At 64.8% G+C, this 14880-nt stretch overlaps 4 protein-coding genes across 7 annotated transcripts in view; 3 read left to right on the top strand and 1 right to left on the bottom strand.

The window, feature by feature from the left end:
- Nucleotides 15-5434, top strand: P2RX3 (purinergic receptor P2X 3). Of its 2 annotated transcripts, XM_021402946.1 has the most exons (13): nucleotides 15-349; nucleotides 858-993; nucleotides 1115-1186; nucleotides 1256-1322; nucleotides 1390-1483; nucleotides 1565-1642; nucleotides 1716-1857; nucleotides 2247-2383; nucleotides 2459-2552; nucleotides 2635-2700; nucleotides 2926-3003; nucleotides 3117-4822; nucleotides 5220-5420. In XM_021402946.1, exons 1-12 carry the CDS (start codon nucleotides 210-212, stop codon nucleotides 3237-3239), a joined length of 1227 nt encoding a protein of 408 aa, XP_021258621.1. In that variant the 5' UTR covers nucleotides 15-209; the 3' UTR covers nucleotides 3240-4822; nucleotides 5220-5420. The 2 variants fall into 2 exon arrangements, with proteins under 2 accessions (XP_021258621.1, XP_021258620.1); XM_021402945.1 differs by having other exon boundaries at nucleotides 858-1322; nucleotides 5220-5289; nucleotides 5415-5434.
- Nucleotides 4831-6305, top strand: PRG2 (proteoglycan 2, pro eosinophil major basic protein). Of its 2 annotated transcripts, XM_021402949.1 has the most exons (5): nucleotides 4831-5289; nucleotides 5415-5512; nucleotides 5593-5724; nucleotides 5796-5907; nucleotides 6221-6305. In XM_021402949.1, the coding sequence occupies exons 1-5, from the start codon at nucleotides 5070-5072 to the stop codon at nucleotides 6277-6279; spliced, it is 621 nt and encodes a 206-aa protein (XP_021258624.1). In that variant the 5' UTR covers nucleotides 4831-5069; the 3' UTR covers nucleotides 6280-6305. The 2 variants fall into 2 exon arrangements, with proteins under 2 accessions (XP_021258624.1, XP_021258623.1); XM_021402948.1 differs by having other exon boundaries at nucleotides 5796-6292.
- Nucleotides 6370-12618, bottom strand: SLC43A3 (solute carrier family 43 member 3). Of its 2 annotated transcripts, none has more exons than XM_021402943.1 (13): nucleotides 11041-12618; nucleotides 10691-10898; nucleotides 10298-10427; nucleotides 9861-9907; nucleotides 9710-9786; nucleotides 9520-9612; nucleotides 9211-9350; nucleotides 8753-8859; nucleotides 8348-8503; nucleotides 8150-8263; nucleotides 7628-7761; nucleotides 7224-7347; nucleotides 6370-6786 (listed from the first exon to the last, which is right to left on the bottom strand). In XM_021402943.1, the coding sequence occupies exons 1-13, from the start codon at nucleotides 11668-11670 to the stop codon at nucleotides 6443-6445; spliced, it is 2304 nt and encodes a 767-aa protein (XP_021258618.1). In that variant the 5' UTR covers nucleotides 11671-12618; the 3' UTR covers nucleotides 6370-6442. The 2 variants fall into 2 exon arrangements, with proteins under 2 accessions (XP_021258618.1, XP_021258619.1); XM_021402944.1 differs by having other exon boundaries at nucleotides 6509-6786; nucleotides 7575-7761; nucleotides 11041-12615.
- Nucleotides 14220-14880, top strand: part of RTN4RL2 (reticulon 4 receptor like 2) — a 3770-nt gene continuing 3109 nt past the window's right edge. The window contains exon 1 of the mRNA XM_021402524.1: nucleotides 14220-14456. Coding sequence (XP_021258199.1) covers nucleotides 14423-14456 — 34 coding nt within the window. The 5' untranslated portion in view covers nucleotides 14220-14422. The remainder of the gene's footprint in view (nucleotides 14457-14880) is intronic.

Below are 14880 nucleotides of genomic sequence, written 5' to 3'. Positions count from 1 at the left end.
CCCCTCCCTCCCTCCTGTGCCCACCCCTCTGCCTCTGCACCACCCCGCCTGCATCCCTGCCCACATCCCCGCATCCCTGCCTCTGTCTGCCTGCATCCCTGCCCATTGCCTACATCCCTTCCCGGCTCCCTGCCTCTATCCCCTCGCATTGCCTGTATCCCTGCCTATATCCTTGCAGAGCCCCTGCTCGTGCCCCCGCCCGGCTGCCCATGCCCCCCCCGCGCCCCCAGCCCCGCTGCCTGGCCGATTTCTTCTCCTACGAGACCACCAAATCTGTGGTGGTGAAGAGCTGGGTGGTGGGCGTCGTCAACCGGGTCGTGCAGCTCCTCATCCTCTCCTACTTCATCGGGTGAGAGACCCCCCCCAACTTGACCCCGCTCCTCTGCTGGTGTACCCCCCTCCTCGGAGGACCCAGCTCCTGGTGTACACCTTATCCCTATGCTGTGGTGACAAGCTGGGGACCGGGAGGGTGACACCAAGGGGGGACACTGGGTGGGTGCATGATATGGGGTCAGGAGGGTGTCATGGGAGTCAGAGCTCCCCGGTGGTATGGGGGTGGGAACCAGGCTGGGAGAAGTGATGACAGCTATAGGCAGAGGGGGACAGGTGACAGCAGGGGGATGGCAGCGTGTCTGTGATGGGGATACTGGGTGACACAAGGGGCATATGGTGGGAGAGTGGCTGTTGGCATGGATGATGGAGAGGAGAGGTAGGGGCGAATGATGAGGAGCATACCGAACCCAGGGGGTGACACACCCGGGTGACAAGTGGCTGTTGGAGGACTGGTGGCAGGAGGACTGGCTGCAGGTGGCAGGGAGCTGGCCGGCTGTCCCCACAGCTGACTCCTCCACCCCCAGCTGGGTGTTCCTGCATGAAAAGGCCTACCAGGTGCGGGACACTGTCATCGAGTCCTCCGTGGTGACCAAAGTGAAGGGCATCGGGAAGTATGGCAATCGCGTCCTGGACACAGCTGACTACGTCACCCCCCCACAGGCAGGAGACAGCGAGAAACCCCCTGAGCCCTCCTAGCCTCATCTCAAATAACCCGAATAACCCCCAAATGGCGCGGGGTTGGGGTGGGGACGGGGGTGACACAGCGTCCCCATCACCGCAGGGCACCTCGGTCTTCGTGGTGGTCACCAAGCAGATCCTGACAGAGAATCAGAAGCAGGGTGTCTGCCCAGAGGTATGGGGACACAGGGGGTGGCATGGGGGGCATTGGTGTGCCCCGACCCACATACCCCCCTCTCCGCAGAGTGAAGCTGCATACCGGTGCGCGTCCAACCGTGACTGTCAGGGGAAGGGCCGCACCACAGGCAGTGGTGAGTTTTGAGGGGGGGGGGTCATCAAAAACCATGGGGTTTGAGCCCACCCGCACTATGGCCACAGGGGTGCTGACGGGACGCTGCGTCCCCTACAACGTGACCCTGCGCACCTGTGAGATCCGGGGCTGGTGCCCGCCCGAGGTGGACACTGTTGATGTGTGAGTGTGCAGCGGCAAGGGGGGGGGACAAACACTGTGCCCCCTGCCAAATATCCAGGACCACCACCTCTCTCCCCACAGCCCCGTGATGCTGGAGGCTGAAAACTTCACCCTCTTCATCAAGAACAGCGTCCGCTTCCCGCTGTTTGGCTTCGAGAAGTGAGTGGCACCGCGGGGACACAGGATGGGCTCTCACAGCCGGAGGCTCACAGCCGTGTGCCCCCCCCCCCAGGGCCAACCTGCCCCCCCAGGTCAGCGCAGGCGAGCTGCAGCGCTGCCGCTTCCACCCCGAGCGGCAGCCGCTGTGCCCCATCCTGCGGCTGGGCGACGTGGCACGCTTCGCCGGGCAAGACTTCGCCTCGCTGGCTGCCACCGTGAGCTGGGGACACGGAGGATGTGGGATGCGGGGCATGACAACAAGGGGACACAGGACACGGGGCAGGGGACGTGGGGACAAGAGGGTAGGGGATGTAGTGACTTGAAGTTTAGGGCCAGGGAGACCTGGCATGTGGTGTACATGAATGTGAGAATGGGGGACATGGTGGCATGAGGTGTAGGAATTGGAGATGTGGGGACATGGGGACATTGAAGTGTGGGAACCCAGGGGCTTGCAATGTGGGGACATGGCAACGTGAGACATGGGGATGCAGGGATGTGGGTCATGGGGAAATGGTATTGTGAGGACATGGGGACGTGGGACATGTATGGAGGGACATGGGGCCACGTGGCACAGGGCGCATTGCCCTCACGGCTGGGTGGGCAGGGCGGGGTGCTGGGCATCAAGATCGGCTGGGTGTGTGACCTGGACCGCGCCTGGGAGCTGTGCCTGCCCCGCTACTCCTTCACCCGCCTGGACAGCGTCACCCAGCACAGCCCCAGCTCCCCGGGCTACAACTTCAGGTAGGGCCACGTGTCGCTGCCTGCTGTGGGGACAGCTGCAGAGCATGGGGTGCCAGGTGGCCATGTCCCATGCAGGCACGCACGGTACTACCGCGGGCACAACGGCACCGAGCTGCGCACCCTCACCAAGGCCTTCGGCATCCGCTTCGATGTGTTGGTGTATGGCAACGTACGTACGGGCACAGCATCTCAGGATCCCGCGGGTGCCATAGGCGGAGGCCATGCCGACTCAGCCCTCTGCCTTCCCACAGGCTGGGAAATTCGGCATTGTGCCCACCCTCATCAACACGGTGGCTGCCTTCACCTCCATCGGCGTGGTGAGTTGAGGCAGTCCTCAGCCCTGGGGCAAGCAGGTAACCCACAGCCATAGGGCCGAGGGCCACAGTGATGCCCAAAAGTAGTGGGAAGGGAGACGGACAGAGGGAAATCCCACTGCCACAAAGCAGGGTGATGGTAAAGGTGATGGCAGCCTGGTTCCGGGCGGTCTGTGGGGTTTCATGAGGCACCCCACAGCCCCTTGCCCCATTACTTCTGCCCCATAGGGCACGGTGCTGTGCGATATCATCCTACTCAACTTCCTGAAGGGCGCCGAGCACTACAAGGCCCGCAAGTTTGAGGAGGTCAGTGGGCTGCTGAGTACCCCAAGGAGGGGCAATCCCAGAGCCCCTAAGTACCCTGAGTGCCACGGCTGTGGGACAGGGAGCAACCCTATGCCTATCCCCTGTTCCCACAGGTGCCAGAGGCCAGCGTGCCCCCGGCCACCACCAGCCCCACAGGTTGTGCTCCGGGAGCCCTGGGGGACCAGAGCCGGGAGAAGCAGTCCACTGACTCGGGCACCTTCTCCCTGGGCCTCTAGCCCTGGGTGCCATGGGGCAGCCCCTGTCTGCATTTGGCCCCATGATCTTTCTGGAGCCCCCCAGCCCTAGACCTTACCCACACTGTCACTGGGACAGGGCAATGAGGGGCATGTGGAGTGTGAGTGTAAAGCGTCCCCGCACCTCTATAAAGCCATAGCATGCAAAGTCCCCAGCCCCAAGGTGAGGAACGGGGATGGGGACAGTGAGGGGACACAGCCGCAAGCTGCTGAGGTTGGCATGAGAGTGGGTGAGGGCCAGGGGGTGGCAGTGGGAATACGGGAAATGGGTGGCAGTGGGGATGGTGAGCACCAGGGGTCTAGGGGAGACTGACGGATGAGGGCTGGGGGTGAAGGACAGGAGTGATGCTAGAGATGCAGAGACGTGAGGGACATAGGGTGGCACAGGGAGCCAGGGGCCGTGGGGGCAGCACAGGGGTGGGAGAGAGGAGCAGTACCTTCAGGCTCGCCTCAGAACTGTCCGAGGGGATGTGGAGACCCCTCACTCCAATAAAGCCTTGGTGTGCAGCTCCACGCCTGTGCCCTCTGTGTGTGAGGTTAATGGGTGGGGGCTCTGAGGGGTGCAGGAGCCATGGGGTGACCTGGGGTGGGGGGAGCAGTCCCCACCACCACAAGATCCCACTGCAGCCCCCAGTATCTTCCCCCTCGAACACATGCTGCAACCACATGTCGCCTATTGCTGTGGACTGCCCCAGCTCCACCACAGCCCCAAGCCACTAACTGCCATGCGGTGGCCTGAGGGGTGGGGGACCTGCGGGCAGTTTGGCCACTTGCCCAAGGTCACTTCCTCCCTCTGTGGTCATGGGGCCCACAGCAGCCCATGGCTGGCATTGGCCCCAGATGCCATCAGCCACTGGGGCAGCCCTGTACCTCCATTTCTGGGTCTTGCCATGCCCCAAACACATAGGGAGATGTCCCTAACATGCTCCGGACACTGCTGTACCTGGGAATGCAGCCCCTCCATGCCCACCAACTCAGGCATGAGACAGCAGCGTGCCCTTGCCACAATGGGAGATTGGTACCCTGGGCTGTTGGGCAAACCACTGCCACTTCTAATGGGGAACAGCCACTTTCCTGGCCACCCTATGATGGTCCTGTACCCCAAAGAGCAGTGGGGTTGTGGGGCAGGGTGGCAGTGCTTGTGGACAGGGTGGCAGGGAACAGGCAGCATTGGAAAGGGATCATGGCAAGGAATGAGGTGTCTGAATAATAGCCACAGGGCCACTCCAAAGGGTGACAGCATCTGAGGCCAACAGCCGGCACTGGCCACTGTGAGGCCCTGTAACAGCGGGGAGAGGAAGTGGCCTTGGGCAAGCGGCCTAACTGTCCCTGGCCCCCTTGTGTCCCTCCAGGCCACCCTATGGCAGTTGGTGGCTTGGGGCCAGGGCTGGGGTGGTGCAAGGCTTCAGGGGACATGTGGCCCAGCACCCCTATAAGGGCCAAGCCAGGCAGAGGCTCCCAGCCCCTGGGTGAGGAGCAGGGACGCTGACAGGGACAGCAGGGGGGACACAGCCCTGTGCTGCTGGGCTGGAGCTGGGAACAGGGGAAGGACAGCCCTGAGTCAGGTGCATGTGGCTCTGTGATGCCCTGGGGATGTGGAGGGGGGGGGCATGGTGGCACTGGTGGCACAGAGCCAGGGGTGGCCTCAGGGGTGGCAGGAGGCTGCAGAGCATGAGGGATATGGGGGTGGCTGTGGGCCAGGGAGTGGCAGCAGGGCCGTGGGGAATGGGTGGCACTGGGGATGGCAGGGGTCAGGGACCCAGGGGTGAGGGGGCTGAGGGCTGGGGCTGAGAGATAGGGCTGGTGCTGGGGATGCCAGAGGAGATGAAGGACAGGGGGTGGCATGGGAGACGAGGTGCCATGAGGATGGCACCGGGGCTGGCCAAGGGCTCTCCTGAGATGATCCCAGGGACCACAGGTCCCCAGGCCAAGACATCCTCCAGCCCTTCCATGTCCCTGCAGCTCCCCACCATGCAGCCTGGACTGCTCCTTGTCCTGACCCTGCTGGGCATGGCCTCTGCGCTCTGCCCCGGTGAGTAGCTTGGGGACCTCTAGGGACATAAAGGGAACAACTTAGGGACATCCCTGTCCCGTCTCAGGGCACTGAGGCTGGCAGGGGGGCAGAGGGAACACTCTCCAGCCTGCCCCTACCCTCAGCCCCCTGGCGCACCATGGAGGTGCCCACAGGCATGGAGGAGGGCAGCACGTGGCGCTTCGCCGTGGTGAAGGCATGGCGCACCTACCGGGGAGCCCAGGTGAGAGTGATGGGGGAGGCAGCAGGGTGCCAGGCTCCCATGGGTGCTGCCAGTAACAGGCACCAACCTGTGTCCCCCAGCGCTACTGCCAGGATGTGTACAGGGGACAGCTGGCCTCAGTGCACAGCACAGCCACTAACGAAGAGCTGAGGAAGCTGGCAGCCACCTACAGCTACTGGAGCTTCTGGATCGGGGCCGTCACCACCTGCAAGGTAACAGGGCTCAGCTGGCATCCAGGGCTCGGCTGGGGGTGAGTGCAGGATGCTGAGTCCCGCTGCCACAGGACGGGTTGTGGAAGACATCCTGGGAGGACCTGAGCCCCTGGAACTATGCAAACTGGGCCACAGGGCAGCCCTACCGATTGTTCACCACCTGCACCGTGCTTAGCCCCAGAGGTGAGCGCAGCCCTGCACCATGGTACAGGCACCTGATGCTGGGGGCAACGGGTGAGGGCACTGAGAGCAGGGACAGGTGTTGGGAGTGTGGCAATGGACATGAGACACTGAGACGAGGCACTGGGAGAGCGGACTGGGATAGTGGGACAATGGGATGGGGCACTAGCACATTGAGAGGGGACACTGGGAGATGTGGGCAATGGAATGGGGCACTGGGACACTGGAAGGGGGCACTGGGATACTCGGGAAATGGGATGGAGTACTGGGGGCTTGTGGGTCTCCCTGTGTCCCTGACGATGGGTCTTGCCCACAGATGGGCTCTGGAGAAGTAGACCCTGCTTCAAGCTGCGCCCCTTCATCTGTCAGTACTGAGGGTACCTGGGGCCCTGCCATGGCACCCTGGTGCCCGGGGACCCACGGTGGCCCATGTCGCTGTCTCAATAAAGAGCCACAAGAACTGCCTCGAGGCCACATATCCATGTGTTTTAGGGCCAGGGGGAGACTGTGGCTTCAGCCCTTTGAGGCAGAATAGGGCTCAACCCCACAGCAGATACTGGAGAAGTGCCAGGAGTATGGGGCACCGGGTGGGAGCAGCACCATGGGCAGAAGCATTGGAACATTTATTCCATCCCAAAACACACCCACCCCTCACTGTGCCCCCCTGGCACAGTCCCATCCCTCCCCCAAAGTCCAGTAGAAAAAAGCTGAATGATAGTGCAGGGCTCAGTGGGGTGTCTGAGCAGGGGTCTCGGCACTTGTGGAAGTTTCCAGGGGACTTGCAGCAGCCTTCAGCTTCTTGGCACGCCGCCGGCATTCGCGGGCCACCACCACAGGGCTGACATAGGCCAGCAGCACCACAGCGATGAGCCCCACATTCATCTGTGGTGGAGAGACGTGTTGAGGGCACAGAGCTGGAGACTGATCCCAATCAGACAAGGGGCCAGCTTCTCAGACCCCTAAAGTCTGCCTGTGCTGGGGCAGCAAACCACACCCCATGGTACCACGGACTAGCATCCTAGCATCACATCCCAGCACAGTGTACCCCAAGCTACCACAGGGCAGGACCTCCTGCCCTTCTTAGGGCAGCATCCCCACCCAAACTTACATCAGGCCCTCCATCCCACTATAGCATGAGCCCCATCCTGCCATGGACTCCATCTCCTCATTGTCTGGTGTTTCCATCCCCACGTAGGGGAGGAACTCCATCCAACCTGGCACCGGGACCTCCATCCATCCATGGACCCTGACCACCACCCAACCATGGAACTGCCCCCCCCTGGTCTGTGGGGTACCCATGGGCTGTAGGGAGCACTCACATAGAAAGGGTCCCCCTGGAGCGCTCCACGCACCAGGGCAATGCAGGGGTACTGCAGCAGGGCCACCAGCGCCGACAGGGCCATGGCCAGCCCGTACAGCTTCCCAAAGTGCTGTGGGGGAAACCTGCCAGGACAACCTCCATGTCACCACTGTGCCCATCACCATGCCACCTCCACCCTCACACTGTCACCTCCTCCCTTGCCACCATCCCCTGCCACTACTGTCCTGTCCCCCTCCACCCTGATGCCATTATTGCTGCTGCATCCTCCACCAACGTCCCCCCTGCTCCCTCCCCTGCCATCACCACTCTGTCCCCTTCCACCACCAGTGTCAGAGGGCACAGGACTCACGCAATGGCCAGGAAGGCGGCGTTGCCCCCGTAGAGGAAGGAGCGGCTGATCACCTGGAGCACGAATGTGGCAAACTGCACAGGCAGCACAGGCACAGCCGCACAGACGGAGAAGAGCACGCACTGTGTCACCGTCAACACCAGTGACAGCACGGATGCCCGTAGGTCAGCCAGTGCCCCCTGGGCTCCTGCAGGCATGGCAAGGTTAGGGCACAGTGGGAACATGTCCCCAGGTAGAGCAGGAGCAGGGAGTGCTAAGGACACATCCACGGGAATAGTGGGGTCAGGGCATCATGGGGACAATTTTGTGAACATGATGGGATAGGGACATTGTGGGGACATGTTCATGGGCATGGTGGGGTCAAAGCATGGTGGGGACAAGTTCATGGGTACGGTGGGGTCAGGGCATTGTAGGGACACATCCACTGGCACAGCAGGGTCAGGGCTTTGTGGGGACACAACTACAGGCATAGCAGGGTCAGAGCACGGTGGTGGCATGTCCCAGGCAGAACAGGGTCAGGGACATTTGCAGCACCAATGCAACAAGAGTAGGGATGGGGGGACGGGGATGGTTACCCTCGGCACGGTGGGCCTTGCTCCGCTTGTGGCGGTCGAGGATGAGGCCATTCCAGGGAGCGCAAATCACCCCGCAGAGCTGGGTGAAGGCAAAGGCGTTGGTGTAGGTGCTCACTGCGGGGAGGTAGGGTCAGTGCAGAGGGCCGATCTCCAGCCCCCTGCCCCGGGTCACTGTGCCCCCCAGCCGCCATGCCCTACCCAGGTGTTCATTGCCAAAGGCCAGGTGGTTGAGCAGCGGGTTGAGGGTACCGATGAAGAGGTAGTGGCGCAGCTGCATGACCGAGAGCCACACCACGTGCCACGCGAAGAGCCACGAGAACACGCAGGGCCAGAAGGGCTCCACAGCCGCATTGCCTGCACAGAACAAATGCATCCATCAGGGCTGGCCATGCCCACCCATTCCCCAAATGTCCCCGCCCCAGTTGACACACTCATCCGTTGGTCACGTGGGTTCCAAGTAGCCACGCCCAGCCCATAAGCCACGCCCCCACCCACATGGCCACGCCCACTTCCCAACACCCATCAAGTGCATGGCCATGCCCACCCGAGGCCCTGCCCCTGCCAGTATGCCCCACCCCCAATTGAGAAAAGGTTCTCCCCCACCTTTTGGGGCACTGGGCTCCAGGGGCACTTCCTCTGGCCCATTGTCCTCCGGCGGGCGCTTCTCCTCGTAGGTGCGGTATGACTGGGAGTGCCCCGGGCATGCCAGCCTGCGGCACCGCTCACCTTGTCACCCACTGTAGTACCCCAGTGCCACCACCACCTCCACCCATGGGATGGGCACCATGACCACAGCCATCACCCCTGGGATTGGCACCATGACCACCACCACCACCCATGGGATGGGCACCATGACCACCACTTTCAGCCACGGGATGGGCACCATGACCACCACCTCCACCCATGGGATGGGCACCATGACCACCACCTCCACCCATGGGATGGGCACCATCACCTCCCCTCATGGAATGGACCCCATGATCATCACCCACAGGATGGGCACCACCACTTCCTAAGGGATGGGTTTTGCCTCCCTGGAAGCGCAGGCAGGGCCCCCTTACCCATAGTTGTAGGCAGGTGGCAGCGGGTAGGGGATGTGCATGCGGGGCATGAGGAAGATGGTGCGCAGCAGGTGCCAGGCACTGCAGGCTGCCATGAAGAGAAACATGGCCCGCAGGGACAGCCCATGCTCATGCAGCACCTGGGGACACAGGCAGGTTGCTACTGTGCCATGCTGGCCACTGGTCACTGCCCAGGGCCACCACGGATGTCAGTCCCCAGCTGTGCCCCCATCTATCCCAGCCCACCCCAGTGCCCATGCCGTGAACAGGCAAATCACGTGCCTATCGTGTTCCCCATCCCACGCCCACCTTGATAATGAGGAAGATGGCAGACGAGGAGTCAAAGGCCCCATTGTAGAGGGTGATGATGATGGAGCGGTACTTCCCAAAGAGGTTCCCCACCTGGCACACAGACACCCCCCCCCGTACTGCTGTCAGCATCTCCAGCATCAGGCAGGGTGCCCCAGCTGTGGGGTGGGGGTTCAGACACGCCTTCTACCTGCATGTTGGTGAGGATGAGGAGGATGCCGCCCACCGACAGCATTGACATAGCCGGGAAGAGCAGCAGCGCCAGGTCTGGAGATACATGTGTCAGTGGGGCCGAGGGATATGGGTGGGGTGGGGGCACCCCACGTATGTATGGGTCTCACCTGGTGTGGAGAAGGCAACGAGCAGGGTCCCACAGGTGTAGAGGGAGCTGAAACAGGGGGACAACGCTGACAAGGTGGGCACAGGGTCCCCCACTTCTGTGCACCCCAGCATCCCACCACTGGCCTCATGTGGCACCTCTGAGGTGAAGGAATGTGGGGACAAGGCAGGCCCTATGGTTTCAGGGGTGCCCTGGGAATGGGCACCTGGGGAGTTGTGGGCAACAAGGGACACACTGGGGACATTTGGTGGAACTGGGAAGCAGGCACTGGTGGCCCCTCTGTGCAGGCAGGGCTCCACCAGCCCCACCCTGCCTAGGCGCCCCGATAACCGCCCTGCTCCCGATAATGCTCCCCCAGCCCTGCGCCAGCACCCAGCTAATGGGCCCTCTGTCCCCAGCACCCACAGGTGTTCCCCTGCCACCCCCCGCAGCGCTCACATGGCAATGAGACGGGCGACAGCGGTGCCAAAGCGGTCAAAGACGTAGCCCATGGGGAGGGTCACGAAGTTGTTCATGAAGGAGCCGATGGTGAAGACCAGGGAGAACTGCTCATCCTGCCCGCTGCAGTCTGCAAGGCAGCCGTTGGTGGGGACACGGACGCCAGCATGGGGGGGACTGGGGAAAAGGGGCAGCTCTGGGGACAGGAAAAGCAGGGAGCCAGCAGACAGTGGGGATAATGGGCACTGGGACAGTGATGATACGAGGATGACAGCAGGAACCCGGGGCACGGTAGAGAACAAGACACTGGGAAGATGGGAGGCACGTGGGGAAGCCCAGGACACTGGGGACAAGGGCTCAGCACCGAGCAGGATGGTGACACTGGGTCCATACCAGGATACAGTGTCCCATTGGGGTTGGCCGAGGACTCGCACCACTCCTTGAAGTAGTTCAGGTTCTTGAGGACATAGACAAGGGAGGCCCAGCCGAAGATGATGCCGCAGAAAGCGCCGCACTCCAGCAGCCCCGAGAGCAGTGTACCCAGCTTCTTGGCCCGCCCCGCGCCCCCCGCCATGCTGCCAGGCACGGGGCTCTGCTGCTCCTGCAGGGGATAAGTGAGACTGTCACAGCCCTCCCTCTCCATACAGTACCTCACCGCGCATGTGACCAACCACCTGGACAAAGGCCAACACGGCCCCTGCTCCGTCCCTTGTCCCCTGGGCAGCCCCCCCGCTGGCACTCACCTGTACCCCGGTGTTGCTGCAGCAGCAGAGTTTGGACCCTAGGCTGGATCCCGGCGTGGGGTGCCCGAGGCACACAGCCGCACCATGCACTCCTGCTGGGATCACTGGGGAGGCCCCAGGGCTGCTGGCACGCGATAGGCACAGAACCGCTCCCTCTCCCCAGTACCACCTCCTTATCTCCCCGCAGCAACCAGTCCTGTGGACCTGCAACCTCCCCGAGCGTGACCCTGGGGGACATGGCACACGCAGCTGGTGCACTGCTGGGAACGCTGCACAACCCACGGAGTGGTGGCACAACCCTGGGAGTGCTGGCACCGTTGCTAGGGCCATGGGCACAGCGCCTGGGGACAATGACACACCCCCAGGGACCTGGCACATACACCTGCATCTGACCAGGCACCGTGGCACACACCTTGGGCACAAAGGCACACACTCCCTGGGGACAATGACATACCCCCAGGGAACCTGAAACAGTGCCAGGCATGCCGACACACCCTCGTGGGGACACTGGCACCTCCCTGGGAACCTAAGCACAGGCTCTGGGTGCACTGGGACACTGGTGGGGACCCCAGCACATCCCACCAGCATCACCCAAGGGACCAAGCTGGCTGCCACGGGTGCCAAGGTCATGTCCCCACATCCCCACGCACCACTCTGCAACCCCAGCACTCACCACCACCCACACCTGCACCACGGTGTCACCACACCACCAGGCCACCAGTGGCCCTGCAGCCAGTGTAATGGCTGGTAATGAGGCCTCATTAGAGCCGGCCGGGGGGACAGGCCGGCAGCTAAAGATTAACCTGGGCAGATGGTGCTTGCTCGGCGCTGGGGTCAGCTGTGCTGCACTATATATAGCTGCCCCAGCAGAGGCTGTGGGCTGGGGGCATGCGTCGGGGTGGCACAGGAGGGTTGTGGGGGTGCACAGGGACTCTGCCTGTACGGCACCACCGTTGCGTGCCACCGGTCTCCCCAGGAAGGAAATGGGGCTTCTCGAGGGGCTGCTATGTGGCCGGGCTGCGGGGTGCCAGGCGCCTTCCTGTCCCAGCGAGGGGACATGGAGCCCTCCCGGCCCTGCCGGCTTCCGGGGAGGGCTGCTAGTGCCCGGGGCTAGGGGAAGCCGCAGCCCCATGACTCAGCGGGCAGCCTCGGCAGCCCCCGCGAGGGGAAGTTCCCGCGGCCATGCGGGCGCATACATGGTGAGGCACGCACGTGGTGGGGGGAGCACACGTAGCCCCCAAGTTCGGCCCCACGCAGTCCCGACGTCGCCGCGAGCATCTCACTCTCCGGCCCGAGCGCTACTGCTCCCACCGCGACCCGCAGCCTTCCTGGATCCCCTGGACCACCCCACCACGCCGCACCGGGGCCGGGTCGGGCTCGGGGCACCTGCTACCCAGCACGCCCCACCGCTCTCGCGAGCATCCCTGGCCGCCGCTGTCCTGACCCAGCCCGGTTCGGCCCTGCTGGGTGCGGAGCCGCCCGCCCGCATCCGCCGGGAGTGGCACCGCCGCGGCTCCGCCCCTGTTCGGCCCGATTGAGGCTGAGCCCCGCGGCCCGGCCCGGCTGGTTCCGAGTACCGCACACTTACCGCCACCTCGGCAGCGCCCGCTCGCCCTTCAAGGCGGGACGCGGAGGGGCGGGGACCGACGCGGCCTCCGGGGCGGTGGCGGGGGCGGGGCGGGCCCGGAGACGCCGTGGGGTCACCGGGGCTGCGACCCCCGGATTTGGGGTCCGTCCTTAGCCGCGTGCCGGCCCCGCCAGCCCCGTGTCCTTCGCTACCCTCCCTCCCATCTGTCTGTCCATCCTCCCCCAGTCCCACCGCCCCCACAGCCCCATTCATCCCTTCACCCGTCCATTCAGCCCTGCTGGCAGGCACCGGCCGCCCCGCAGCCTGCCACTCAGCTGCACAGCCATCCACCCATCCATCTGCCTGCCTCCTGCCCATCTGTCCCAATCCATCCATCCATCCATCCATCCACCCATCCATCCATCCTTCCATCCTTCCATCCTGCCTCGCACCCACCCTACCCTACACCTGTCCAACACCTGCCCACCACCTGCCCTGCACTCTGTCCCTGCTGCCCTTACCCACCCTGTGCCTTCCCCTCCACCTCCCCATCCATCAGCCCATTTTTCCATCTGTCCACCTGTTTTCCTCCGTCCTCCACCACCCTCGCCCCATCTCATCACCCATCTCTTTCCACCCACATCTCAGTGCCACCGTCCCTCCCAGGGCCTTCCAGGGGCACAAGGGTCTGTCCCACCTTCCCACGTCATACCCACAGGTGGGTGGGTGCATGTAAAGGACCAATGCTGGAGATAGCCAGCACCGCAGGCCCTGACCCTTCTGTCACTTTGCCCAGACCCATAGGACCCATAGAATAGGGACAGCTCTGGCACAGTGGGACCGGGGGACATCGCGGGGGACAGCGAACGGATGGCAGCCCCTGAGTCAGCCCCGTGCCGCCCGCGACGCCCACCACTCCCCGCCAGCGTCTGTCTCTCCAGCTTGTGATATTTCGCTCGCCGGGAGCCGCGCCGGAGACGGCACCGCAAACACGGCGGGTGCCAGATTGTGCCGCTGCAGCCTGGCACGGCCACGCGAGCCCCTCCCCACCCGCGCTCCGTGGGCTCCCCGCGCCGCCGCTCCCGCTGCGGGAGCCCACCGCCCCGCGCCCAGCACCGCGGACAGCGCCCGCTCCGGCACCGCGGACAGCGACGCGGTCCCGCGTGGGTGTGAGGCGAGGGGTGCCTCTTCGCGACCCACTCGCGACCGTCCCCTCGCGTCTCTCTGCCCCATCCCCGGGATGAACGCCCCTGCCGAGGTCTCTGCGATCCGCTGGGACACAGCACCCCCGCGAGGGTCCAGAGGTGCCCGGAGGGCTCCCCCGCGGCGCGCCCCCCCCCCGGGCTCACGGCCCCACGCGCGGGTCCTCGCATCCCAGTGGGAGCTGCTAGGAGGTCCCGTGTCCCCGCCGAGACACTCCGTGGGTCCCTGGAGACGAGCTGCGGGGCGTCCCCGTGGGCACCCCGCGTCCCCGCACATCCCACAAGAACGCCGCGTTCCTCCGTGGAATTCCCCCACGCGCGGAGCGGGACGGCCCGGCCGAGGAAGAGTTAAGCGGTGGGACCGGCGGCGAGGGGCGGAGCGCGGCCGCCCCGGGATAAGGCGCGGCGCCGGGCAGGGCTCAGCCCCTCCGGGAGCCGCGGGTAGAGCCGAGCCGAGCCGAGCCCACCCGTGCCATGCCCCGGGGCGGCGGCTGCCGCTCCTCCTCCCGGCGGCGCAGCGGGGGGTAAGGGGCGCGCAACCCCCCCCCGCCCTGGCACCGGCCATGAGCCGACGGGCTGCGGGCAGCTCCTGAGCGCCCGGCCCGGTCCCGCCATGCGGCCCCCGACGGCTCGGGACCTGCCCCGAGGTAGGCGTGGGGCGGGCCGGGGGCACGGCCCCGAGACCCCCCCGCGGCGGGGCGGGGCGGGGCGGGGGTCCCGGCACCCGCGGGCGCTGCCTTCGGGGCGCAGCCGCTGCCCCGGGAGCGCACGGAGCGCTGCGGGGTTAACGGGGCGCGCGGTGCGGGGTGCGCGCTACCCTCGGGGCTCACAGTGCGGTGCAAAGGGTGCGCGGTGCCACAGAGTCCCGCGAGTGGGTGCCCCGTGGGGTCTCCGCAGCGGGGCGAAGGGGATGCGGGGACGGTGCGGGGCGCTGGGGGAGAGGGGGAGGGTGGAGCCGGCAGCGGGACCCTGCGAGTGGGGGGGCGGCTGCGCGGGGAGCGGAGCCCGGGAGCCGGTGACTTCAGCTCCGAACTGAGTCAGCCCGCGGCGAGGGGGAGTGACAGATGGGGC

This window comes from Numida meleagris, chromosome 6 (genome assembly GCF_002078875.1).
Source record: "Numida meleagris isolate 19003 breed g44 Domestic line chromosome 6, NumMel1.0, whole genome shotgun sequence".
NCBI lineage: Eukaryota > Metazoa > Chordata > Aves > Galliformes > Numididae > Numida > Numida meleagris.
This window is presented reverse-complemented; position numbering and strand designations above follow the sequence as displayed.

Excerpts from the sequence above, each read along its gene's own strand:
- P2RX3 (XM_021402946.1), top strand. The coding sequence starts at position 210 with ATGCCCCCCCCGCGCCCCCAGCCCCGCTGCCTGGCCGATTTCTTCTCC. Across the intron at positions 994-1,114 it reads ACTACGTCACCCCCCCACAG|GGCACCTCGGTCTTCGTGGT; the intron begins GCAGGAGACAGC and ends CCATCACCGCAG. Across the intron at positions 1,187-1,255 it reads AGCAGGGTGTCTGCCCAGAG|AGTGAAGCTGCATACCGGTG; the intron begins GTATGGGGACAC and ends CCCTCTCCGCAG.
- PRG2 (XM_021402948.1), top strand. The coding sequence starts at position 5,070 with ATGCCAGAGGAGATGAAGGACAGGGGGTGGCATGGGAGACGAGGTGCC. Across the intron at positions 5,513-5,592 it reads GCACCTACCGGGGAGCCCAG|CGCTACTGCCAGGATGTGTA; the intron begins GTGAGAGTGATG and ends TGTGTCCCCCAG. Across the intron at positions 5,725-5,795 it reads GGGCCGTCACCACCTGCAAG|GACGGGTTGTGGAAGACATC; the intron begins GTAACAGGGCTC and ends CCGCTGCCACAG.
- SLC43A3 (XM_021402943.1), bottom strand. The coding sequence starts at position 11,670 with ATGACCTTGGCACCCGTGGCAGCCAGCTTGGTCCCTTGGGTGATGCTG. Across the intron at positions 8,504-8,752 it reads GGAGCCCAGTGCCCCAAAAG|GCAATGCGGCTGTGGAGCCC; the intron begins GTGGGGGAGAAC and ends TGTTCTGTGCAG. Across the intron at positions 7,762-8,149 it reads CAAGGCCCACCGTGCCGAGG|GAGCCCAGGGGGCACTGGCT; the intron begins GTAACCATCCCC and ends CCATGCCTGCAG.